This window comes from Rhinolophus ferrumequinum, chromosome 16 (genome assembly GCF_004115265.2).
Source record: "Rhinolophus ferrumequinum isolate MPI-CBG mRhiFer1 chromosome 16, mRhiFer1_v1.p, whole genome shotgun sequence".
Taxonomy (NCBI): Eukaryota; Metazoa; Chordata; class Mammalia; order Chiroptera; family Rhinolophidae; genus Rhinolophus; species Rhinolophus ferrumequinum.
In genome coordinates this window covers 24,415,775-24,443,496 of record NC_046299.1, presented here as the reverse complement: position 1 = coordinate 24,443,496, position 27,722 = coordinate 24,415,775, and the positions used below count along the sequence as shown (strand labels likewise).

Below are 27,722 nucleotides of genomic sequence, written 5' to 3'. Positions count from 1 at the left end.
CTTCAAGTTATTCCCGATGTAATTATGACTCAGAGAAGGTATTTGTCCAAGGTCACACATCAAATAAGGAGCGGAGCTAGGATTAAAACCCAGTTGTCAGAGTCCAAAACCTATGCCCTTAGCTATTCTACCCCTTTAGGAAACACCACCTACCTAGGCTGGCATTCTGTGCAGAAGGTTTCCTCTTTGAAATAAAACCCTAGATATAAAATAGAAAGAGTACCAGTCAGGAAAATGTTGGACTCAAAGTTGGAGGACTTTCCTCCTCGTCCTGCGAATCCTGCCCTCTCTCTCTCCTATTAGTTCTGATTTCACATCCTTCCTCAGTATGTTGTGAGAAATATTGACATGGTCATGGCCAGCCCCTGTATTTTCTATATGATATTCTTTCTGTATAATCACATCCAGCTTGAGTGAATTTTCCTTAGGATAGTCTTTAGGATTTGGTTGAAAACCTACATCTCCTTTAGAGCTTAATATCCTCAGGTGGGCAAGAAGGAACTGAATGAGAAGAACTGGAGGTCTTGCAGAGGGCACAGACGCCATAGGGGCCTAATGGGAAGCTCTCGGATACGCAGGGTGGACTCAGTAACTCGTGAGTTGTCTGGTATTTCCCCATGTGTGTTGCTCTGCCCAGGTTCAGGCCACCTTCCCACCCGGCATTTAGCAGTCTCCTCACTGACTTAGTCTTGCCCCTGCTCTAGCCGGCTCTTCAGGCTACAGTCAGGGTGATCATTCTAAATCTGATTCTGCCGCTCCCCTTTAATGGCTCTTAGTTCTTGGGATAAAGTCCAAACTCTGTAATATAGCTCAAAGTTCCTTTGTGATCTAGTCCCTCCCGACCCCATTGGCCTGTGCTGTGGGCACCTCACTCACTGCCACCCCCTCACTCACTGCCACCCCCTCACTCACTCCCGCCCCCTCACTCACTCCCACCCCCTCACTCACTCCCACCCCCTCACTCATTCCCACCATCTGCCTCACTCCCACCATCTGCCTCACTCCCACCATCTCAAACACTTTCTGGAGAGTGGCATTCTTTTTGAGTCTCCAGACTTTGGCATTTGCAGTCTCCTCAGCCTAACTCTTGCTCCCCCATTTCTTTCCACCTGGCCACAGCCTCTTTTTCTGACCTCATATATCCCACCTTAGACTTTACTAGCATTGAGATGCCTTTCCTGATCTTCCCGAGACAATAGCAGAGCCCTTCCAAAGGCTCCCTGTCCCCCACCCGAGTTTACTGAGTCATAGCAATCATTGCAATGTAGTATAATGAGATATTTGTCTTCCCAAATAGACCACTGCTGCCCTGAGATCACTGGCTCCATCTTCTTTTCTTTGTATTCTCTGCTTGTATTCAGAGCAAGGACTCAATAAGTGTCCCACAAATGAGTGAATGAATGAATGAATGAAAGTATGTGGCTGTGCTAGGGAAAGCACTGTGGCTATACTTTGCAAACATCAGCTCTGTAAAGTGACGACTAGGGAACCTGAAAACAAATAAGTGATATTCAGACCATCTGGAAAAAATCAAGTACATATAGCAACCTCGGGCTAAAGTTTCACTGAATTGAAAAGAGCCCTGTCAAGTAGCTGCTTCTTTACAACAACACGGAGGGAACCGAGGAATGTGGGATTAAAATTGAGAAGGAAGAAAGAGAGAGGAGAGAATACTCTTTCTAAACGGGAAAAGATACATTTATTCTGCTTTCCTTTCCACAGATTGAGAGATTGCTCAAGTAACAGAAAACTAAATCCTGTGTTAATCCCAATCTTGAATGTCCTCCTGCAGCGGGCGGGCTGTCACGCAAGAGCACCTATTTTCTGATGGGCGTTGATCCACTCAACGTCAAGAAAGGGCTGAGTCAGTGAGAGGCTGACGGTGGGGAGAGGGGAGGCTGAGAGGCTGGGAGGAGGTGGAGCAAATGGGGGAAACTGAAGGCTGCCTGCCCTACCTGAGGCTGAGCTATGAAATGGGGTGCACGGTAAAGAACCCCCACCAAGCCCTGGGGACAGGGGCTTGGAAACCCCAACATGCCCAGGGGTTGAACCTGTGTGCTATATGAATCTGTGTGCTATATGATGTGTGGTGAAAGACTATACATCCCTTCAAAATTTCCAGTAAATTCTATTGTGCTCAATCACACTTTTAGAACAAATGAGTTCATTCTGGGGAACTCAGCAAGAAAAAGAATGCTGTATTAGAATAAAGTATTGCTGGCACAGGGGTAGGACAAATTCCACAGGAGCACTTCCACACCCAGAAAATGTTTCAGATGATGCATACTGCTTAAAATGCCCATTACAAAAATGGGCAGCAGTGGGACCAGGTGTATGTATGGGAAATCCCTTTCTAATCAAGAAGCTATTGGCTATTGCTGAAATGGTCCTCTGGGATTTCAGAACTGGTCACCTGGTTGTGCTATGGGAACGAGATCCATGATGAATCGTTGCCGACTCTGAGCTAGACTCTGGCGGCAGAGTGGCCAGCCAGCCAGAACCAGTCTCTGGATGCAGTGTGGACTGGCATGGAGCCTTCAGGACCTAATCCGTACCCCCAGAACTGGTTCTGTTCTTACTGAACACTGAGGAATCTGTGTACTACTGATCAGAGAGGCCCTATCCCTGGAACACACGGAGACTATTCCCAGTTATTCTGAACATGTTTATATTTAAATACGTCCCACATAATAAAATAGAAAGTATGCTTCCTCTGATTGAAGAGCAGGATCAAAGCCTTGCTGAAGTGTTGCCCTGGACACTGTGGCTTTCAGTCAGAGCCTCTCTGCCCACTTCTTTTTACTTGGCTGCCCGGGGCTGCACTTTCTTTGGTAAGACTCTGCCTCCAGGCCCTGCGTTGGGAACTCTCCTCGTAGGGGTTACTTGAGGGATGCTTCTCTTGAGTTGGAAGTCAACCTGGAAGAAAAGAAGAAGAAGCCAGGAGAGTAGAGGAGTCAGTCTTCTACCTCCTGCAATTGAAATTGGGGGAAGATCTATTTGGACCCAGTTTCACCACAGATCCAGGTTCTGAGGGCACGAGACGGAGGAGAATATTACAGTAGTGACCCAGAGCAGCGTTGGTGGTGTCACATAGGCTTGGCTAATATTCTTCTCCAAAATGGTACGTAATCACTATGATACATAGGGTGCGTCTGGATGAACGTACTATTCATTTATATGTGTTAGAAAAAAACTATATCTATACCTCAAACCGTGATTCCACCAATATGATTGCCTAGGACAAGAACTAAGATTGATGGTGTTGTAACAATCCCTTTTATGCTGACTGTGTGAATCAGGCGTCATGCTCAGGCACGCCGATGAATGCCTCAGACCTTCAGAACGAAACTTTCTGCCATAGTTGTTTGGCAATACAGATAGGAGAGATGATATGGATCGTTAGTATGGATTCTCAAATCCCAAATTTCCATGTGCATTAATGCATCATTTCCAGCAATGCATTGAAACTTCCCTTCTGGTTTGGCATGCTGGTGTAAAGATGGTATTGACTGACAAGTTGGGATACACAAGTTGGGCCATGGAAACGTCCCAGGGAGTGAAGGGAGAGGGAGTGGCTCTAACCACACTCCCCTGAGGCATCCTTGGCTTCCAAGCCATCGGAACAGTTTAAGGTGCTGAACCCAGCTGGGAATTGAAACACTTGCAACTAACAGGGCTCTCCATGGGGTTATTCCCTGCCCCCCTTCCACAAAAATCCACCGCCAGCTTTTCTGTTCGTTCCTCAAAGCAGGGGAAATCAAAGCCAATTGCACTGTCATTGTTATTTCCCATACAGTAATACAGGGATCTATGAAAGAAAACAAAAAGAGACAGAGACAACAAAATGAGAAAAAGATATGAAAGAAACATGACGTCTGGAAGGCTGTGAGGAAAACCAAAGGGGAGAACACTGGACACTGGGAGATATTTGAGTCTTAACTGTAACCCTCTAGTTAATTATCTTTTTCTTTCCTCTTCCCAGGTGGATCTCTGCTTTAGAATGGGAAGACAGACTCTACTGTGATCAGTAAATGGATTCTTAGTTGTTACCGTATCTGGGAATTGTATCCAAAAGACAGATTTTTACCCTTTGAGTTATATTAACACAATGGTGGGTTATGTTCATTTATTTAAAGGCTATGTGACAAAGGAGGTGAAGAAGTAGAGCATGTTACTCAAGAGGATTTGCAGCTGTTTGCATTTGGCACTGGACAGATTTCCTTTAATGTAAGACTTAGGCATGCAGCTGCCGAACAGTCATTTGGTTTTGGGGCAACTGAGGAGCAGGGGGTATAACAAGAAAAAAAGGGAAAGAAAATATGTTGGCTGGGAAATTAGGACTGGGTAGCACGCTGCAATGGAAGTTACTCTTTGCTTCCTGCCTCTGCAAGGAGAAGTCCTTTATAATGTACAGGAAGTGGGAGTGGAGGGACTGGGAGAGGAGAAAGAGAAACACTAGAAATTTCAGAGGAATTTTCAAAAGATTGAAGAACTTTTTATCCTGATCCTTGTGCTTTCAAAAAGGGGGTTACAAACACAGCTATGAGCTTAGCATGAGGCCCTGTAACATACTGGCTAGCTAGGCAGCCCTGAAAGCCTGATGGAATCAAATCATGGTTCCTACCACTTCCTCACTGTAATATTGGACAAGTTTCTGACCTTCTCAAAATTTCAGTTTCCTCAGCCACAAATGGGGATACTTATATCTATAAAACAGGGTTGTTGTGAAGGTTACATGAGCTAATTCTGGAAAGCTCTTATATAGTATCCGATACATAGAAACTGTTCAACAAATAGTATTTATAACTGTATTTGAAAGACAAGCTATTTGACTGCACTGAGTTAACAGGAAAAGGGGAGGGAGGTCTGCTAAGCTCTAGGGCTGTACAGAGAAGGAACTGGACAGAGTGAGGAGGCCTAGGGAAGAGTTGACTTGTCAGAAAGCAGGTCTGTAGGTGCTCATTTAATAGGACGGCCTCGTTATCTTTTCCTCATTTGAGAAATATGAGATTGATGTCACTGAACCTCTTTAGCTCTGAGATCATAACGTAATATGACCAAAACTCAAAAGGTCCAGACTATAGATGAAAAAGTTCTTTGCTTCTCATCCTACCTGTAAAAGAAAGCCGTGGAGAGTTGAACATTGGACAGCAGCTGGTTCTTGGCTGAGGTGAGCAGAAAGCAAAGCTGTCTGGGCACACAAGGCACCAGAAGGGGTCAGAGTGCCATCTGGTGGCACAGAAGAATGCAACAGCTCGTATATTTGGGCAAGAATCTGGGATTTACAAAGTCACATTTGTTGGGCATTTTCTATGTGTCAGTCACCTTATTACACGCTCATTTCAGGCTCTTGTGAAGGAGGTACTATTATCACCAACTTACAGGGGAAGAAACTGAGGATGAGGGCGATTGGGTCATTTGTCCACAGTTTGAGGACAAACGAGCTGGATTTAGAACAAGCCGGTGCTTTTAATCACTATGCTATGTTAAACAGAAGAAAAGGAAAAGTCATAAGAAGTGGGGAAGGTTATAATAAGAAAATGACAGGATAAAAATTAGCATATGAGAGCAATGAATTTTTTTTTTTTTAAATGGTGAAAGAGGGAAGCCAGGCAAAGATTAGAACGATGCAATTGGTTGTTTGTGACTTTGTATAAGTGATCTTTACAGTTGTCTGTAAAGATCAGCCTCAACTCACCAGTTTGGGTTCCCCAGGACCCACGGTCACACTCACTGTCTCTGGGTCAAACCCAGGTGCTGTGGCAGTAACAATGTAGGTACCTGGTAGCAACAGCCGGAAGTAATCGCCGTGATCACCTGAAAGGTACAAGGATATCATTCAGTCTGCTGCTTAGAAATCGGTCCTGAATTGGGCCTTTATATGAAAAACAATCTGAGGATTTTAGCTGACCACAAGCTTGAGTTTCCTTAATAGCATGATGAAACTGGTTAAGATCTAAAACAATCATACATGGAGGGTGTTGTACGTACTATGTTTCCCTGAAAATAAGACTGGGTCTTATATTAAGTTTTGCTCCAAAAGACGCATTAGGGCTTATGTTCAGGGGATGCCATCCTGAAAAATCATGCTAAGGCTTATTTTCCAGTTAGGCTTATTTTTGGGGAAACACGGTAATAGGAGTAGGGGCCTCGTCTCCTGGGAAGTAGGAGTTAACTGTGCTGTGCGCGTAGAGTATTATGTTTAATTCTAGACTGTATTTTCAAACAAACTCATAGCCAGTGAGGGCTCACTAGGAGAAAGGTTGCGTATCCATAAATGTTTTGCCTTGTAAAGAGTCTACATGAGACCTCTGCTTCCATGTTTGAAAAGTCACTGTGAAGACATGTCTACCTAAAGAAATAAGCATGAGAACTTTGGGTTTAAGTTGCAAGGAGGAAGATTTTGTGAGACAGTAGCAAAAACTATTGAGACACACAGAGCTGCCAAAAAAGAAATGGACTGCTTTATGAAACTCTGAGCACTTAAGCAGGGACTGAATGAGGGGCCCTGGAAAAGCTATCCAGTTGAGCAGTGCACAACCTGCGTTAATGGATGTGGTGGCCCTGGTTTGACAACAAGCCCCCAGTGGTGTTATATGTGTGTAGTCTTATATATATAGTGACCACTAAAAGTCTGCTTTTGAGAATCCTATTTTTAATAGTTCTCTCATCACCTTCAAAGGGGAAAATAAAATTCAAAAGAAAGCCTATTTCTCTATGGCAAGAATATAGCATTTGGCTAGTGACTTTACATTTCTTTAGAATCAATTGTGACCATGTCTTTAAAATTTCTTTTAGGTGTACAGAATGAATAATTGAAATAATCAGTGCAATTACGAATGAGACAGACAATAAATAATGAGAGGTCTGTTTTCAGCCCCTATTAAATGTCTGTCACTTACTTTAAATACTTTAGCAAAAGCAGTATGTTATTATGCATATGTTGGATAGTTTAAGCCATGCCCCAGGGCTGTTATTTTCTTAACTTAGGACTCACACTCAAGAGTGGTAGCTAGTGTGTTAGAAAGGCCCAATTCCAGATGCTTTCACGAGGGCTATCGCGAGGGCTTTAGCTATCGTTATGTTTAGTCAACCCTAGATGCTTTCTTAAGCCGTATCATGAATGCTAACAATGACTTTCCTTAGTGGTGAAATGAGTAATTTATTAATTTAGTATAATGGGTGTTGGAAGTGGGTCCTTATTGGTGAAATTAATGGTATTCAATGTATGTTGATTGGCTAGAATGTTTCAGTCATTTCCCACCCTTGTGTGAATGGGATATAACAATCTCGCAAGCCCTGAAGCGCTTAGGGATACCTGAGGTTTGATCCCTAAACAGTCCTGGGTCCGGCCACTAGGCTAGAGGATTCTGGTGGTCTGACGCTTGACTGTGAGGCTACAGAATTCTGCCTTTAGAATGATGCTCTTTGCCTTGAATGAGCCTTTCATGTAAGATAGGTTGGGGTCATGTTAAAGGACACAAGTTGTCTCCTTAAAGTTGAGATTTCATCCAGTTGAAACAGTCTGAACTGCAAATGCCTGCTTGGTAATAAACGTGTGCAGTAGAATGCGGCTGAGCCGTGCTGGCATGGAGGCTGTGGGATACAGGTGGATCTCACCTGCCCGCTCAGCACGGACAGCTACTGTTCTACTTTCAAAACAAAACAAAACAAGCAAACAGACAACAACTGAAAAATCCCTGTGAGTTGTGCATGATCACATTGGGCTGGGGCAATTTGCAACACCATGTGTCATGAGCTAGTCTTTATCATTCTAGCAGGTTCCATCAATCTTGCCCCCCAACAAGCCTATAGGATGCATCTTGGCTCCTGAACGCTGAGAGAAATGGTACTTTTGCATTTTCCTGGTCCTTGCCTGTTATTTCACTGTCCCATTTCTATTATCCTTCCTTCGTCCTATCCCCCACCCCCAAGGATGTCCCTGCTAGTCTGGCTGGCTTATAATTTGGCCTCCTGATTATGCTGAAGAAGAGGGAGTGGGAGCTTCCTTCTCATCCCAATGGGTAGTAGCCACCTACCAGAAGTGACATCATGGTTAATCCCACTGACAGAAATGACAGCCTCAGGGAGATTATTGTTATTCTCGTCAAGTACCATTCCCTTGATGCCTTGGTGTACCTGTAGGAAAAAACTTACAGTAGAACTATGATCATAAAATATTTGTACAGTGTTTCAGAGTCCTCAAAGCTCTGTCTCGTATGTTTTTGCATTTGATCTTCACAAAGATGATCCTAGTAGCCCCTTAATTGGTCTCCCTGTTCCTTCCTCCACCAATCCCAATAATCTCTTCTCAACAGAACAGTCAGAACGATCCTGTTAGAATCTAAGTCAAATCATGTCATACGCCTGCTCAAAGTCCAACTCAGAGCAAAAGCTAAAGTTCTTAGGATGGTCTATAAAACCACAGCTCCAGGCAGCTCACTGAGCTCCTCTCCTACTGCCCTCTCCCATACTCTCAGGGTTGTTCCAGTTCTACTCGAGTCCTGGCCTTGTATTTTTTTACTTAAAAAGTTTTTTTTAATTGTGATAAAATCACATAATATACAATTTACCATTTTAGTCTTTTTTTAGGTGTGCAGTTCAGTAGTATTAAGCATATTCACACTGTTGGGCAACCAATCTCCAGAAATGTTTCATCCTGCAAAACTGAAACTCTATACCCATTAAACAACTCCCCATTTCCTTCTCTCCCCAGACCCAAGCAACTACCGTTCTACTGTCTGTCTCTATGAATTTGACTATTTGTCTTTTTGTTATTCGCTTATTTCACTTGGCATAATGTCCTCAGGGTTTATGTTGTAACATGTGACAGAAGTTCCTTCTTTTTTTAGGCCGAATAATATTACATTTATGTATATACCACATTTTGTTTATCCATTCATCTCTCGTTGAACATGGGTTGCTTCCACCTTTCGGCTATCATGTATAATGCTGCTATGAACGTAGGTGTACAAATATCTCCTTGAGACCCTACTTTCAGTTTGTTGGGGGAGGGGGTATATACCCAGATGTGGGGACAGAGCCCCAAAAAGCAGTTTCCAGGCTCTCGGCCTCACATAGAAAGGTGCTGGCTCAGGTAGTAAGTGGCCATCGACTGCGATCAAATAGCCATCAGCTGTGGCTAGTTGGCCGTCAGCTGTAACCAGTGAGCCATTGGGCACTAATATGACTGCCATGGCTACGCTAGCAGAAAAGGGGGAGCTAGCAAGGAGATGGTGGCTGAGCCTGCAAGCGGCACAGTGAGGGTTGAGAATTGTGTGGCTCCTGCCTCCTGTGTCTCCAACCCAGTCGCCAGAGAGAGTATAGTGGTGTGACTCCCCTACCTATGGCTCCGTGGGTGTTCCTTTTTGGCCTGGCCATATCCTGCATTCCTATGTGGGGAGCGGGACCAGAGACCCCACCGGACGTCCCGCATGACACCAGAAGTGGATGGTTGGCTCATATGGTAGTTCTAGTTTTAATTTTTTGAGGAATCGCAATACTGTTTTTCATAGCAGCTGCACCATTTTACATTCCCACCAACAATGTACAAGAGTTCTAATTTCTCCACATCCTTGCCAACATTTGCTATTTTCTGTCATTTGTTGGTTTGTTTTTTTTAATAGCAGCCATCCGAATGGATGTGAGGTGGTATCTCATTGTGGTTTTGTTTTCATTTCCCTAATGACTAGAGATGTTGAGCGTCTTTCATGTGCTTGTTGTTGGCCTTGAATTTGCTGTTGCGTCCTCATTGAGGAACCCTTTCTTCTCTAGACATCTGCGTGGTTCTCTCGACACCTCCTTTATGTCTGTTTAAATGTCCCCTTCTCTGTAAGGCTTTCTTCGTAACATTTTGCACTTAACATGTTATAAAATTTATTTTATTATTTTGTTTATTGTCCGTGTATCTCTTCCATTAGAATATAAACTCCATATGGGTGGGGATATTTGTTTGTTTGTTTATTCATAATTCCCAGCATATCGTACAGCTTCTGACGTAGAAGCAGCCCAGATCGATTATATTGAGTCAGACCCCAGACCCACACAGAAAACCTTACCTACCATTAGAATACTCTTTTCTTTCTATAACCATCAAAGTTACAGAATTCAATTTTACCTGTTCCAGGAATTGGATTAGGGCTTCCCGATTACCCAGCCACTCACGCTGTAAATCTTCTTGGCGGGGAAACTTGTCGCAACTCAGTTCCAGCGTGATCTCAAAACAGTTGGTATGGAGATAATTAAAGTCTTGCATTCCTAGGGGAAAGAGGGCAGTGGCAGATTTGTATAACCAGGTTCCCACCCAATACTCTATCTCCGCTCTCTTTAATCACAATTTCTCCACACGTACCCCATTACCTTCTATTCTACTTCTTGATCTCCATTTATTTTTCTCCTCCATAAAACCTTTCCCCAGATTCCCAGGTCACATGCCTTTCTAGCGTTCCAGTTCTCTCTCTTCATAAATGCCCATTTTGTCATCTCCACCCTCAACTTTTTTCCACTTCATGACTTAAATTCACTTCTTGTTCCTCTTAATATTTCCAAAATCCACTTACTAGTCATGCCTTAACATTAGACTATGCACTTGTACTGTTTTCCGGAAGACTATGAAGTTGGTCAGACCTGGGAGGTTAGAGATGGGACAAATATCTTGCTCTCACATCCCTTCTTCTACCTAGAACATGGCACTACCCTGAAAAGGCAGAAGGCAGCTACATTTTTTTCTCCATCAAATGCTTGTTTGCTCCTATCTTCTATATTATTCAATCAGATCAATTATTTTAAAATACATTTCTGTTGATTAGAATGGGGTTTATCTCACAGACTTATTTGGGTTAAAAATTATCCATTTAATCAACTTTCACCTGTTCTCAGCTGATGCATGCAAGCACTGTTATAGAAAGAATGGGGAAAGTTGGAGAACAACTGTAGCCTGTTACGTTGGTTCTCTGTCTGCTTCAGAATCACCTACACCTTCCATCCAAATACAGATTGTTGGGCCTTCGCCCCAGAGTTTCTGATTCAGTAGGTATAGGGTGGGGTTCCCAAATTGGCATTTCTAAGAAGTTCCAGATGATGCTGGTGATACTGGTCCAGAGCCCACACTGTTGGAAAAATCTTTTTGATGAGCTTCATGATCTTGAACTTGTACCAGATTAATTTGGGGCAATGATTCTTAGTGGATGCATGAGCCATGCTTTCCCAGAGGATGGGAAGGCAGAGGGAAGAACATGTATAATTTGAAAAAGTGTATTTGATATTTTATATATATTTTTTTGGCAGGGAAACTATTGCTTTCCTAATGCAAAGTGAAAAATATAAAGTTCAACAAAATCTTCTTGCCTTGTCTTCAAGTGAGTTTTCAGTCACCTTCCCAATGCATGGTGACTCCCTAACCTTCCCTCTCACTCTCTACAGGACAGGCCATCAGCCCAGTGCTCACCAGGGTGCTTTCTATTATGTGGGCTCTGGCCAGGTCAGATTGGAGAGGAGAGGGAAAGACAACTGCTAAAATATGATTCCCAAAAGATCCCAGCTTCCTGCTTCAGCCTCTTCCCTATCCTTAGCTTCCCTAGCTATGAGGGTTCATAAACAGAGGTTCTATCTGGGCCCTTGGTGATGGGGAAGGCCCAGGAGTAGAGAGAGAAGCCTCTTGCTGGAGGTTTCTGCTACGTTATCAATGGCCACTGTCCTGGCAAACTCTTGCTCATGGGAGATGGGCAGGCAGGGAACAGAGCATGAAGTGTTTGTGTCCAGGCCAGCTCCTCTGCTCACCTGTTGCTATGTGTGGCATAATGCCACGCCAGTTAGAAAAAGCCTAATGTTTATAAGCCAGGCATTTCCAAATGCTTTTTGTGCATTGTGAAATTTAATACTTACATCAAAATTATGAAACAAGTAGTGTTATTCTTAATGCACAGATAAGGAAGCCAAAGCTCGGAGAAGTTAAGTAATTAGTCCGAAGTCACATAACGGGTAAATGGGCAAGCTGGGTTGCAACTCAATGTACTGCTGATGTCCATACTTAACCCTTGACTACATTATTTCCCTACTATGCCCTAATCTACTGTGTAAACCACCAGTTTTAAAAGATCACAAGGTATCCCTACCTTCATTTTAATGAACCACAAAATGATACTAAATGCTAACTTAAGACTTCACCCTTTTCAGATTTCTTCTTGAATGCAAAATTCTACAATATTCCTGCCATTTCCCTAAGGGGGCGGGGGAAATTAGAAAGAAAAATGAGCCCTACTCTTCTCCAGCTTGCAGAACTGTTGTACCCAGCCTTTCCTCACCTTTGCTGAGAGAATACCAGGAAGCCCCATTGGTGATGCCATCTGGGAAGTAATCCCCACAATTCCAACCCTGATGCATCCATCCATGTGCATAGGAATAGACCTTGGCCAGCTGTAGGAAAAGTGGCAGAAATGACTTTGGGTGTCCCCAACTCATATGGCAATGCTCGTACTCAGAAGTAGAGTGAAGCCAAGAAACCCCAGGTATAAACAACCGATTATTTGCTTTAGAAAAAGAAAATACCAGCAGAGATAGAGATGGGGTGTGTGTGTGTGTGTGTTGGGCTAAAGTTAGGAAACCTGTATTCTGATTCTTCCACTATCTTGGGACTAAACTTCTTCAAGTGCCAAATGAGGGATGGCACTAGATGATATACAAGCTCCCTTCTAGGTATACTCTTTTTTTTAAATTTATTTTTCTTTTACAGTTGACATACAATATTGTATTAGTTTCAGTTGTATAACATAGTGATTAGACATTTATAAGCTTTTGAAGTGATTACCCCAGGGAGTCCAATACCCATTGGACACCATACATAGTTTTTACAATATTAATGACTATATTCCTTATGCTATACTTTACATCCCTGTGACTACTTTTGTAATTGGCAAATTGTACTTCTTAATCCCTTTCTAGATGTACCATTTTCCAGCTGAGTCTTGTTTGAAAGAAAGGAGTATGATAGAACTTTGTCAGAAAAAGAACTCTGTTTTGAGAGTGAAAGGTATGTGGTAGGAGGAGAGGAATATATTTAGAATGTCTATAAATTCTCTTTCATTACTATTTTATAACAGTGGACAAAATAAGGTTATTAGAGGAGAATATATACTTGCCTTGCCAAGCGACAACTGGTGTCATTCTCTATGTAATTCAGTAATTGATGAGATAATAATTAACGTTATTATAATTATAATTATAATAATTAAATGATGTTATTAACTATTATTTATATAAATTATGTTATTAATAATATATTACCTATAAAATAATTAGCCTGTTAATTTTATTCTATTGCTGTTTTGAACTATTACATAAATTTTTTTATATGCATGGTCTATTTTTCATTAATATAGCCATACTACCATAAAATTACAAATTAGAGCCCCCCAAAATTCACATTTAATGCCACTCGCTTACCACCAGCACTATTAATATTTTGGCATAGCTCTTGCTTGTCATTAGCTTAAGTACTTTTTTATACTGTGGTACAATTTTTTTACATTGTACTATAAAGCTTTTCTGTATATTTACTGTTTAATGAATTTATGGCTTATCACTGAAAACAAAGTGTAATTTAGTAGATCATAAGCTCCTAATGAGCAGCAGTATTTTCAGTTATTTCCTGTGCACTTGTACCTAACAGGGTCCTATGTCCCTGACTTGACCTGTGTTCCTCTCTTGAGCCCCAAGTTCCTGCCTGGACAAGCTGCCATTCTGCATACCTTCTGGAAAAGCTTGTCATCGGGCGTGGGGGTATTGGCAGTGCGGCGGAAACCTCGGAATCGATGCTCCAGGGACTTGTCATATGGGTAATTGGCCACCACTGCCCCTCCATGGAGATTGGCCGAGAGAACAAAGTTGAAGGAGCGTATCCAGTGGATCACAGCCCGGGTCTCAGGTTCCACCTGAGGAGAGAGGAGAGTTTGGTCGTGAAGCTGCAACTGAAGGTACCAAATGGCCATTTGAGTGTTTGTCAGGAAGTGGCCGGAGGAGAAGATGTATGCCTAAATGTATGTCTGAACAAGACAGTCCTACCAGATTTGAGAAATGCAGATGGGGAAATTTTGATCTTTTTTTGTGATAGTTTTAAAAACTAAGTGGATGGGACCGTTTTTCAAAATGCAATCTTATGTGGAATAGTAACACACAATATAGGTAAGAAGAAAGCATGTAAGGCACTGCAACTGTTGTTGTGTGTGATACTATGATGGTGGATACATATCATGATACATTTGTCCAAACCACAGGAAGAGTGAGCCGTAATGGACACTCTGGGTTTTGTGTGATAAGGATGAGTCAACATGGTTCATCACTTGTAACAAATGCACGGTGCTAATGCGGGAAGTGGCTGATGGGAAGCAGGGGTCTATGGGAACTCACTGGACTCTCCGCTCGATTTTGCTATGAACCTAAAACTGCTCCAAAAAATAAAGTCTATGAGAGAGAGAGAGAGAGACCCTAGTTTGGCCTCTCTCTGGCCCCTACGGGAAGGTTCTCCAATTTACTCACTGCTCCAGTGACTTCTAAGGAAACTTGGCAGAAATTTAGGGCTCCAGTAAATAAATCTGGAAAACTCTGGCTTAAAGTGATGGTTCTCAAACTCCTCCTTCCCGCAACACATCTGCTGTAATGTAGACATGTGGAACACACTCCTGTGGTCATACCCAAATTTTACGGATTAGAAATAGTGGAATATGGGCCAGTCTTGGCCAAGCAGTGAAATCCCACCCTTTCTATTGCATATCAGAGTGCTAGTGAGTGACAGTATTCTAAGGAAAGCTTTGAATCCCCTTGGACTTGCAGTATAAGTAAATAATTTGCAGTCTTCTGTGTTTTTCCTCCTCTCAGGATGGATGTGCTTAGAGGTTTTGTGGTGTTACTGTGTTAATGGCTCCTCCTGGGCCAAAGGCCAGCTGTGAAGGCCCCATCTTTTCGATTCCAGTGGGGAGTGGATAAATGGGATTAGGTTTCACCCAATCAGAATGGATATAACACCAAGGGCACCAGTCTGGCTCTGTGACCAGAGCTTAGCCCCCTTGAAGCAGTCCTTTCTCTGTGTGCTACGCCTCTGACCATCAGCACAAAGCCAGCTGCTCACTGTTCCTCTCCCTAAGGCTGTCCCATCAGGAGAGAGAGGGAGACTTAACTTCTCATTCTCTTTTTTTTCTTCTGAGATTCAGACAGAGGAGCAAGTGGGAGTCTATTATTATTGGCTCAATTACCTTCTCAATTACTTCAACAAGCTAATAAATCAGAACATCCTTCTGGTTGGATATGCTGATTAGTACAAAGTTATTTTTGATTTATTATTTACTTGAGCCAAGAGCATAGTTGCTATCTGAAATCTAAACATGTCAGCATGACTTTTGCTTCATTTCCGACTGAGATTATTCTGTCTACAAAACTCCCAATAAAAAGCTTTACAGGGCCGGCCCAGTGGCTCAGGCGGTTAGAGCTCCGTGCTCCTAACTCCGAAGGCTGCCGGTTCGATTCCCACATGGGCCAGTGGGCTCTCAACCACAAGGTTGCTAGTTCAATTCCTCAAGTCCCACAAGGAATGGTGGGCAGCGCCCCCTGCAACTAAGATTAAACATGGTACCTTGAGCTGAGCTGCCTCCCAGATGGCTCAGTTGGTTGGAGCGCGTCCTCTCAACCACAAGGTTGCTGGTTCAACTCCCACAAGGGATGGTGGGCTGCGCCCCCTGCAACTAGCAACAGCAACTGGACCTGGAGCTGAGCTGCACCCTCCACAACTAAGACTGAAAGGACAACAACTTGAAGCTGAATGGCACCCTCTACAACTAAGATTGAAAGGACAATAACTTGACTTGGAAAAAAGGCCTGGAAGTACACACTACTTCCCAATAAAGTCCTGTTCCCCTTCCCCAATAATAAAAAAATAATAATAAAAATTAAAAAAAAAAGCTTTATACCTGTTTCTCTCCCCAGTCTCTAGGTTTAGTTATTCACAAACAGAGCATTTAGAACTATCCCATACAGTGTGATAAACAGGGTGGTAGTGAAGATCTGAGGATGACAGGAGTTATTCCCGGGAGTAGGCCTGCCAGCAGGAGGAAACCATTCACATTACCAAGAGTGGCATTACCTCCTGGGGAGAATGGCCTGGGAACATCGAACGGGACTGAGAAAGTAAGAGAAATGAGAGTATAATCAAGTAGTTGAGGGTCATATAGAAATGGAAGAGGAAAATCAAGCAATCAAACATTTGAGGGCTAGAAGGGAAGAAAAAGAAAGAGGAAAACTGTAAGGGTGAGACTCTCTGAACTTCTTTCTATAACTGTTGATGAGCATACAGTTTATCACTTGTAAGAGAACTTTCTCTTTAGAATGTTAGAGTTTTGTGTCTATAGTACAGTGCAGAAAAAAGAACATTGGACTAGGAGTCCAAAGACCTGGGTTTTAACCCTGATTCCATCAATTACTGGCCGTATGAATTTAAATTATTTCATTTACATGTGTAACAGCTATGACACAGGGTTGGATAACACTGCTTGATGCATTCACCGTACAGTACCAGAATGACCAACTGAAAGGCTAAGAAAGAATTCTGTAAGACTGTAAAGTACTGTCACACCTCCTTCACTACCACAGCCACTAACGTCAAACTGTGTGAGCAGGTGCTCCATGGAGAGCCCTACACTGGGGGAGGGAATCAATATAAAGAAGCACAAGATACAGTTATTATTTTTCTGCACACAGTAACACAGAGTTGAGCTGATGGTCAATTCTTGCTTGTTGAGTTGATGTGAAGATTGCTAAAAGAAATTGCAGGTGCTGATTTCCCTACGTCTGTACACAAATTTCTTCTCATACCTGACTTTTCCAGTTGTCTGGAAGGGGCAGGTGGTGGTTGGGGCCTCCGTACTTCTCATTGTAGTAGATGTAGGTATTGAGGTCTGGAAAGTTGCGGTTCAGGTCCACGCCATTTGCGTTGTTCCTGCCAACCAGATACCCAGAAATGCCTGGGCCCTAAGAGGGGAAATGGAGAGACGAGAAATGAAGGTTTCAGACTGAATCTTATGTTTGAAGAACACTGTATAGTTCTTTTCAGGTATTAGCTTAATCTATCAGATGATAGAGCATTTTCCTCTTTAACTTATCCCAAGTTGCAGGGTATGGTTCAAGTTTCCCTGGAGACCACGTGCGGGAGGTAGAGATCCTAAGAGAAGCTGTAACAGGTGTTTCAGGATAATGAAAACCCCAATTGTTGTTGTTTTTTAAACAGCTTTCTTGAGAGATAACTTACATACCACCATATACACAAGTCTTAAGTGTACAATTCAGTGAATTTTAGGATGCTTACAGAGTTGTACCACCATCACCACAATCTAATTTAGGAACATTTCTATCACCCTAAAAAGAAACCTCGCATCCATTTATAGTCACTACTCATTTTTACCCCAGCCCTAGGTAATCACTTTCTGTCTCTGGAGATTTGCTTTTTCTAGACATTCACATACATGGGATCATACATTATATGTTTGCCTTTTTTCACTAGACAATGTTTTTGAGGTTCCTCTGTGTGGCAGCATGTATCAGTACTTCATTCCTTTTTATTGATGAATAGATTCCTTATATGAATTTACCACATTGTGTTTACCCATTCACCAATTAATAGGCCATATTAGTTTCCTAGGCCTGCCATAACAAATTACCACAAAGTTGGTGGGTAATACCCAGAGAAGTTTGTTCTCTTACAGTTATGGAGGCTGGAAGTCGGAAATCAAACTGTTGGCAGGGCCATGCTCACTAAAGGTTCTAGGGGAGGATCTTCTCTGTCTCTCCTAGCTTTTGGTGGTTACCAACAACTCTTGGTGTTCCCTAGCTTATAGACGAATCATTCCAATTTCTGCTTCCATCTTCCCATGGCCTTCTCTCCCATCTGTTTGTGTCTCTGTACAAATTTCTTTCTTCTTATATGGGACACCAGTCATATTTGATTTAGGGTCCACCCTAATCCAGTATGACTTTATCTTAACTTGATTACATCTGCAAAGACTTATTTCCAAATAAGGTCACATTCACAGGTTTCAGGTAGACATGAATTGGGGGGAATACTATTCAACCCAGTACATGGACATTTGGTTGTTTCCACGTTTTGGCTGTTGTGGATAATGCTGCCATAAACATTCATGGATAAGTCTTGGTGGGGATGTATGTTTTCATTTCCCTTGGATAGATCCCTAGTAGTAGAACTGCTGGATCATAAGGTAAGTCTATGTTTAACTTTTTCAGAATGGCTAAACTGGTTTCCAAAGCGAAACATGAAAACCTTACCACCACTTTTTAAAATTTAGTATTCTTGCTTATATTTCTTCTGAGCAATATCAACCTCATGCTTACACTTCAAATTTTATCATTCATTTGGTCATGTATTCATTCATTCATTCATTCATCCATTTATTCATTTCCTTCTTCCATTTAGTCAACCAACATTTATTCAAGTCCATCTCTGACAGACACTGGGGAAACAGATAATGAGACATTATTCTAGCACTAAGATTTCACAGTATATATGGGGATATATATATATATATATATAAAGCAGTAGAAAAGAGATGTATTCAAAGGCCCTTGCAAAATTGAAATTCCATTCAATGTTATGGGTGGCATTGGAGAAGGGGAATAGTCCACTGGACTATTGGAGTCCTGTGTACTGAGAGAGTAGAGCCAACTTGGTGGCTGTTCCTAGAAGTAGGGTGAATGATTTGGTACTGGACTGGTAAAAACTCATAGATGCATTACCAGTCTCATATTTTTCTAAGAAATCTTTATTTTTCTCAGATTTCTTCATTTTTCGTGGCATCCTGCTCAAATTTTATTTTTAGATCTCATTGAGAACATAATTTCTTTTGAAGTTCTCTTACACATCCTACATAAGTTTTGATCAGTTGAAAACACTTGTCTGATTTTTCAGTTTTGAGTTTGATTGTTCACTTCTATGAGATAGTGATTTTTTTCCTTTTTCTTCTAGAGGTTTTCTACTACTTGCTTATTCATGTCAACGTGGCTCTTAACTGTCCACATTAACAGCTATGTTAATCTTTCTATTGATATTACCACTCACACTGGGTCCTTAGTTAGGCAGGCAAGTAAAGAATTCCCTTAACAGAAGGATCCCATAAACAGGGTTGGTGATGCATTAGTTTCCTATTACTGCCATAACAAATTATCATAAACTTAGTGACTTGAAACAGCACAAGTTTATTATCTTTTGGAGTTTGGGAGATCAGTAGACTGAAATGGGTCTCACAGGACTAAAATCAAGGTTTCAGCAGGAATGTGTTCCTACCATAGGCTCTAGGGGAAACTGTTTCCTGACTTCCAGCTTCTAGAGGACACCCACATTTCCTGGCTCACGATCCCTTTTTTCATCTTCAAAGCCAGCAGCATAACATCTTCAAATCACTCTCTGACTCTGGCCTTCTGCCTCCTTCCTCGACATCAAAAGGACCCTTGTGATTGATTATACTGGGCCCACCCACACAATCCAAGATATTTTAAGGTCAGTCGATTAGCAGCCTTAATTCCCCCTTGCCATGTAACATAACGTAGTCACAGGTTCCAGGGATTAGGACTTAGGTATCTTTGGGGGAAGGAGGGGCATTATTCTGCCTTACCCACGGGTGGCTTTAAAGCTTAGTGGCCAGGCAGGTCTTCCCTGCGAAGCCATGCAGATAGGTTTCCTCTGGGTGTGGCAGCTCTGGGAATCTGAGAACCAGATGGGTCCTCTCTTGGGTTCAGGTTCAAAATCTGCTCTCTCTGAAAAAGTATACAACAGGTGAACAGATGACCCCAAAAATGGCAATAGGATTTGGTGGGCTGGCAGGGGTCTTCCCCACTTCTTCCCACCCCACCTCATCCTACAAGAGATGTGGGTAGGTCCTGGTGTTTCTCCAGTTTCCCCACTGAAATATAAGAAAGGGCCAATAGAAGGAGAGCAGCCAGGCTGGGACTCTCCCCCAAACCTCTTTCAGACTTTTCTACTCCTTTGGAAACTCAAGTCTTGAGGCATGAGTATGCACCTCTCTGATTTCCAGTGGTGGGACAAAGTTTCCTTTTTTTCATTTGTTCAGTCATGTCTGCAGGAAATTGTGAGATGGCAAGGGTCAAATTTGTGTTTGGTTCAACCTCTTGGCTCCATTCACCTTCCTACCTCCATTCGCCCTCCAGCCCTCTCCTCAGATAGGTCAAAAATACTCTTGGGATGGGCTGGTCATGGAAGGACAGATACTGCATGGTTCCACTTGTATGGGACAGTGTGGTCAGATTCATGGAATTGGGAAGGGTGGGCTGGTTGCCTGGGGTGTGGGGAGGGAGAAATGGGGACTGCTAAACAAAGGGCATAAAGTTGTCGTTGAGCAAAATGGATAAGTTTTGGAGATCTGCTGTACAACACTGTACCTGTTGTCAACAATAATGTATTGTCTACTTAAAATTTTAAGAGGGTAGATCTCATCTTGAGTGTTCTTATCACAATTTAAAAAAAATTAAATAAAGTAATGAAGTCTAGTCTTAAAAATGAAAAAATTATCAAAACTACTCTAAATAGATAATTTTTAAATTAAAAAAACTTTAATTTACACCTTCCCCAAATAAACAAACAAACAAATCAGGTTTAAACGTAGCTTTTAAAGGAACATATTCATTGTGAAAGGCAGATGCCTGGTTTCACCCTGAAAAATTCTAATTCAGTAGATCAAGAAAGAGGGTTGGGGAGATCCAGGAACCTGTATTTCAAAAATCTTCACTTAAGATTTTGATGCACAGCCATAACATTATTACTGCTTTAAAGTTAGGTATACCGACATTTTGAATTTATGTTAGGAAATAAAGTAAAAGCCCACAGACTTCTTTTTCCTCTCATCTCTCCGCTGCAAATACAACTCTAAAATAAAGAATTAAAAAACTGAGTATGATGCTAGTAGAGGGGAAAAAACTACAGAAATATAATAAAGTATGAAGAATCTTGAATTAACCCATCACCCCGTAATTCTGGGAAAAGATTGATCTCCCTTATTCCCAACCCCCCAAATACAAATGTAAGTGTCTTGTGGGAGCGAGTAGAGTACTAAGGGTTTGAAGCTGAAAGTTCAAGGAAGGAGGTCTATTTTGCAATATCCCTTCATGCCTGTGTATTATTTTCCTTTACAAAGTGTCACAAATATTGCCTCATTGATCCTCCCAATAAAAGGGAGATCAGCTGGAAAGGTGTTGAGATCAGCTGGAAAGGAAACTCGGAGCCTACATTCACTGGTAGAGTGCCAAAGGACGGAACCCAAGTCTTCATACATTATTATCTTTCTGTTGGTTTCTTCTCTATTACATAGTGACATTGACAATGGGCTAGACAGAAGACACACTGTCTACTGGTTTTCACTTTATTCCTTAAGATGGCTTTATTCTCTGCACGGCTCAGTACCTGGGCGGCGGCCACCTCGTAGCCATCGGGGTTCATGGAAGGCATGATATGAATCCGCGTGCTCTCCACCAGTCGGACAATGCGCTGGTTCCCGTTCCGGAACTCCTCGCACAGGAACTCCGACAGCTGCAGCAGCAGCTCACGGCCCAGCACCTCGTTGCCATGCATGTTCCCCACATACTTGACTTCCGGCTCCACTGCAAGTGTGAGAAAAACACACGGGCAGATAAAAGATGGGGAAAGCTTGCAAGTGCTAAAGAGAATCTCATGCTTTCATTGGATCTTTTCCAATAATAAGAGCAAATTGCAATTACAAAGTGCTTGGTACTTAGGAAACTAATATCTCTCTTTAATACCTGAGAATGTGTTTTGAGGCACAAAGTAGGAAGGATTCTACGTATATCTCATTCTTTAATCTTCTCTTTGGCTATGTTAACTGTTCAACTGAAGTAAGGGCTCAGGTCATGAAAAGTGCCTCTAGAACCACTTAAAGAAAATCATTCTTGCCTCCATTTAAAAGGAAGGAGAAAAGCTCTGGCCAAGTGATTTCCCTTCCACCCTCCCTGATTTCCCTTCCACCCACCTCCCTGCCTCCATGACTTCTCTGATTCTGGACCTCTTCCTCTCCACATTTCCAAATCCTCCTCAACATCCTTGTAGGCTCTGTGAAGCCGTCTCGGGTTCTCTCTCTGCTGGGAGGGAACTCCCCTTTTATGGTACTGACCACTTTCTACTCCGAGTTTTACCCAGTTTTGCACATGTTCTGTTTTCTTTACTGGACCTGGCCTTTGCAATGTATACAATTTTTAATTTTCTTTAGGGCATGATTCGTTGTTATTTATCTCAATATACCTACATCTGTTTTCCCCAAAGGAATGTCTATAACCTACAAGGATCTTGTAGTTAATTTTCCATAATGTGTAGTTTTTAATCTTAGTGCATTTCTTTAATCTTAGATTAGGTCTTTCTTATTTTACTTGGTATTAAAATATCCCTTCTTTTAGGAAAGGATGGTGATAGCAGATGGTAGGTAGTATTCTTCCACATTTTGTTCGGTAAAATAAAATTTGGAATATTTATTTTAGTCCCCTCCAATCTCTCTTATTAAAAAAAAAAATTAACTTCTGTAAAATCTAAAAGTTGGCAACTATTGCCCTATAGTAACTAGCATAATGCCTTGCACTTAGTAGGTGGTCAATGCTAAATTCTCTTGTCTCAGTATATGCAGAATCCAACCACTTCTCATCGTAACCCCTGCTATCATTTTGGTTCAAACTCCTACGCTCTCATGCCTAACTTATTACAATAAATCTACTTGAACTCCTTATATTTGCCCAGTCCCATTAAAGTGTATTTTTCTGATTCAGGGGTCTGCATACTTTTTTCTGTAAAGGACCACATAGTAAATACTTTGGGCTTGTGGGCTATATTGTCTCTGTCACCATAAGCAACCACAGACAATACAAAAACAAATAGGTGGGAATATTTCAAAGACACTTGATTTACCAAAACAGTAACTGGCCCTATGGTTGTACTCTGCTGACTCCCGCTCTGAGTGACCTTTTACATTTTTAAGTCAGATTATGTCCTTCTTTCTGCTTAAAACCCTCCTGGGGCTTCTTGCTTCACTCAAAAGAAAAGCCAAAATCTCTCCCAAAGCTTATAACACCCTACTTAATCTCCTCCTGCCCGTTTCCCTGACCATACTGCTCTCCCATTGTTCACTCTGCTGGAGCTGCTGGGGCCTCCTTGCTGTTCCTCACACATGCCAAGCATACTTCTGCTCTTTTCTCTGCCTGCAGTGCTTTTGTTCCCCATATCAATCAGGATAGAACACTCCACCACATGCTCAAAAATCATCTCATGAAGAAGCTTTTCCTAACCCTTCCCCTGCTCAATCCGTAGTCCTCCATGCCATTCCCTGTCTCTCTTTCCTGGTTTATTTTTCTCCATAGCACTTATTTCCATCTGACATAATACATATTTACTTAGTTACCCATTTATTGCCAGTCTTACCACCTAGAATTAAGTCCCTGAGGGCAAGGTCTTCGTTTTATTCTCTGTTGTATATTTAGAGTCTACAAAAGTGCTTGTATAGAACAAATAATCAGTAATATTTATGGGATTAATAAAGAATGAATGAGAGGAATGAATGGATGAACAGCCAAATTACAGGCATTAGTGGAAAGAAGGATCAGTGAGGGCGAAATAGTGAAAAAGTTTCAAGAAAGGCTTGAATGCTAGAAAGTAGAGGGGGCACCAAGAAGGGGGGCATGGAGTGAGAGGCTAACCCTACAATGCCCAGTGGCACGCACAAGCTTCCACAATGAACGCACAACATGAGTCAAAGCAGGGGCTTGCTATGCAAGTACAGCGTCAGAGCAAGGCCCCTTTCCACACGTCAGCACATAGCCTTCCATGAGCTTCCTCCCCACCTCCTACCGCACCCTCCTCACTGGCCATGTACTATTCTGAAGCTGTCATCCCCAGAATCCACTGCATGTGAGGTTGTCAGTGAAGGTTTTAAGCAAGGGATTGAGAAGATTATATCAGTATTTAGGAAAATTATTCTGGCATCTCGGTGCTAAATGGAAAGTTCAGTGGTAGCAGTTAGGAGTTAACGTGTTTCCCTGAAAATAAGACCTAGCCGGACAATCAGCTCTAATGCATATTTTGGAGCAAAAATTAATATAAGACCCGGTCTTATTTTACTATAATATAAGACCGGGTCTTATAACATAATATAATACTGGGTCTTATATTAATTTTTGCTGCAAAAGACGCATAGAGCTGATGGTCCGGCTAGGTCTTATTTTTGGGGAAACATGGTAGGAGGTTAGGAGCCTAGTGCAATAATTTAGGCAGGTTGTGATGGCGTTTGGGCTGGCGGGGAGGGTGTGGAAGTGGAAAGGAAAGGAGAGATTTGAAGTTGACAGTTTAAAGGGGGAATGGACATAACCTGAATGTCACAATTGCTATACATAAAGCAGTGAGAAATGAGAGACAACTTAAATGTCCATCAATAAACAGTTAAATACAACCTTGCATGAAATATTATGCTGCCAAAAATAATCATGTAGATCTACATTTACAGACATAATACCATTCATAAAAGGCTATGAAATGAGAAATGCAGTTATAGTATGATACCAATTTTATAAAAGAAATTGTGTGTGTGTGTGTGTGTGTGTGTGTGTGAGAGAGAGAGAGAGAGAGAGAGAGAGAGAGAGAGAGAGAGAGAGAGAGAGAGAGAGGTTAAATATGCATAGAATAAAGTCTGGAAGGATATACATGAATATGTTAACAATAGTCATCCGTGAGTGGTGGGATTATGAGTGAGTTTGTTTCCCTTTTCTAATTTCTAATTTTAATCCAAATACCAATTGCTCTTATAATAGAAACAAACGAACAAAAAAATAACACAGTGAATAAAACTCATACCCCAGACCTCAAACCCTCTCCAGGATACCATTCTCTACCCCACCGTCATTCCTCCAAAAGATATCTCTCATTCCTGACAGAACTAGAAGGGCTAATGGTTTCTGTTTATGTCTCCTGAGGTATTGGATAGGGAAAGACAGAACAATAGCAAGGGGGGAAAGGGTAATAGGAGGGAAGTAAGGGAATAGGATGGGAGCAGGGAAGAAGACTCGTCTTTCGCCATTAAGGTCTTGAGCAACCAGAAGCCAAAGAAGAGTAGTGGACTGGAGCCTGAACTGGGGAGCAGCTCCCCAGAGGCAGGGGCCATTTAAGGCCTAAGTAGGAATATACTTAAGGCAGACTGAGGAAGAGGTGATACTTTACAGGTGGAGGCGTTCCTGGATCTCCCCAGAAGCCACCCCGATTACTAGATTTGTAAGGGAACGGTCCTGCCCTATACACTCCAAGAACTGCTTGGGGCTTACAGGGTTCGTGGATTCCGGGGAAGTCGCTGAATTCCAGCACGTAGAGGTGTCTCCCCTTCACACTGCGCCCAACGCTGTAAAGCCGCGTGATGTAGGGGCATTCGTTGTGCACGTTGTACAGCGTCCGCACGAGGTCATCATAGCGGCGGTGGCGAAAGGTCACCGGGGCAACCAACTTGAAGAGAAGGAGGAGGTGGAGGAAGATTGAGAGCAGGCCTGACATCTTGCTGGGCTTTTTCAAAGAGAATCACTGAAATGGGCCCCACCTGTCCCAGCAACCTGGCTTCTTCACCAGTCAAAATCCAAGGGCTGGACCCAGCTCTTCCTAGCTTTCCGCCAGTAAACACCAGTGTGACAGCACCTGGGAAGGAAGTTCAGAACTGTCCCGGTGGAAGCTAGAAATTATTCGTATAGCTCCGGAATAGCCACTCATCTCTCCTCCCCCATTTCTCTGCTTCTCCTAACGGCAGGAAAACCTTTTGAAAGGTTTTTGCACTTCCCCGGATTGAGTAGTTTCACTGATTCTGGTTTACCTATTAACTGGACTGTAAACAGGCTTCAATAAATAGCTGCTTATAACCCTTTGATTCCCAGAGAATTTTGAGAAACGTGGCCTGTGCTTGTTCCCTACATTACAATTCAAAGAGGTGTATTAAAAGAGAGCTCTCTGGCGCTTCCCATCCATCCCACATACTGCTGCCAGACTATCTTTCTAAAGCACAGCTCCATCTTTTGTCCTGAAAAGTCTTTCAACAGATGCCACTGAGAAAATGAAAAGGTAAGCCACACACTGGGAGAAAACAATTTTAAATCATATATCTGAAAATGTATCCAGAGTACATCAAGAACTCTTACAACACAATAATAAAACAAAAAAAGCCCAATTTTAAAATGGGCAAAAGATTTGAATAGACATTTCATCAAAGTTGATATATGCATGGCTAATAAGCACATTTAAAGATGTTCAACATCACTGGACATTAAGGAAATGCAACTCAAAACCACAATGAGCTATCACGTCACATAGAATGACTCTAATTCAAAAGACACAACAAGTGTTGGCAAGAATAGGGAGAAACTGGAACCCTAGTATATATCACTAGGAATGTAAATGGTGCAGCCACTTGAAAACATATGTCCACACAAAAACTTATTCGTGAATGTTCACAGCAGTATTATTCACACTAAACAAAAAGTGGAAACAATCCAAATGTTCATTAACCAGTGAATAGGCCAACAAAATAGGGCATATCCATACAGTGTAACATCATTTGACAATGACTATACCAAAAATCATTGAACTGTATACTTAGCGCAGGTGAATATTATGGTAGACAAATTATCTCGCAAAAAAAACTGCTTTAAAAAAAGAATTAAAAATAATTAAGTACAGCTCCCCAAAAGTTAACAGTAAATGTACCTTACAGCCCAACAATTCCACTCCTGAGTTCCTGCCCAAGAGAACAAATGTCTACATGAAAATGTTGATAGCATCATTCATCATAGCCCCAAAGTGGAAACTACCCAAATGTCCCTCAACTGATGGATAAATAAAATGTGATAAATCTGTGCAATTGACCACTGTTCAGCTATAGAAAGGTTGACAATACTAACGCACACTACAACATGAATGGACTTCAAAAACACTATGCTCAGTGAAAGAAGTCCAAAAAACCACATATTATGTGATTGTGTGATTTCATTGGTATGAAATTTCCTGCAAAAGAAACCCACAGAGACAGAAAGTAAAATAGTGGCTGCCTGGGCTGGAGGTGAAACATGGAGATTCACTATAAATGGGCACGAGGGATCCTGGTGGAGCGGTGAGGACGTTGTAAAACTAGATGGTGGTGAGGGTTGCACAACTCGGTAAATTTACTAGAAATCATTGACCGGTACCCTTAAAATGGGTGAATTTTATGATTATGTAAGTTATACCTCAATAGTGTTGCTTAAAGCCAAACAACAAAGTTTTAGGGGCTCTTCATACACTATGTAAAATCCAAACGGCTCGCTCCAGTGCAGCCCGGCCATACTGCCCACTGTCTTGTGCACATGCCCTGGTCACCTGCCTTCCCTCTATGGCTCCTGCTGTTTCCCCAGGTAGCTTAACCCAGCTCCAAATCCTGGGTCTTCTCACATCCTTTTGCAATTGCTGCTACAATCAGTCTTTGTATCTCCCTCTCTTACTGCTTTGCCTGTTGTGCACTTGCCACCGTGGTCTGAGACAGTGCAACTCTGTTGATACATTGTTCCCGCCCTCCAGGACATCCGGAGCCTCCAGCACAGAGCCTGCCATAGGTGTACAGTTGTTGAATGAATGAACGAAGGAACCCATTTATTAACGTTTC

General features: G+C 42.2%; 1 protein-coding gene across 1 annotated transcript; it reads right to left on the bottom strand.

The window, feature by feature from the left end:
* Nucleotides 1-2,650: 2,650 nt before the first annotated feature.
* CPN1 (carboxypeptidase N subunit 1) lies at nt 2,651-25,891 on the bottom strand. Its single transcript, XM_033129760.1, has 9 exons — nt 25,372-25,891; nt 21,467-21,663; nt 16,858-17,013; nt 13,746-13,928; nt 12,303-12,414; nt 10,118-10,257; nt 8,040-8,139; nt 5,699-5,817; nt 2,651-2,916 (listed from the first exon to the last, which is right to left on the bottom strand). Exons 1-9 carry the CDS (start codon nt 25,592-25,594, stop codon nt 2,800-2,802), a joined length of 1,347 nt encoding a protein of 448 aa, XP_032985651.1. The 5' UTR covers nt 25,595-25,891; the 3' UTR covers nt 2,651-2,799.
* Nucleotides 25,892-27,722: the final 1,831 nt, after the last annotated feature.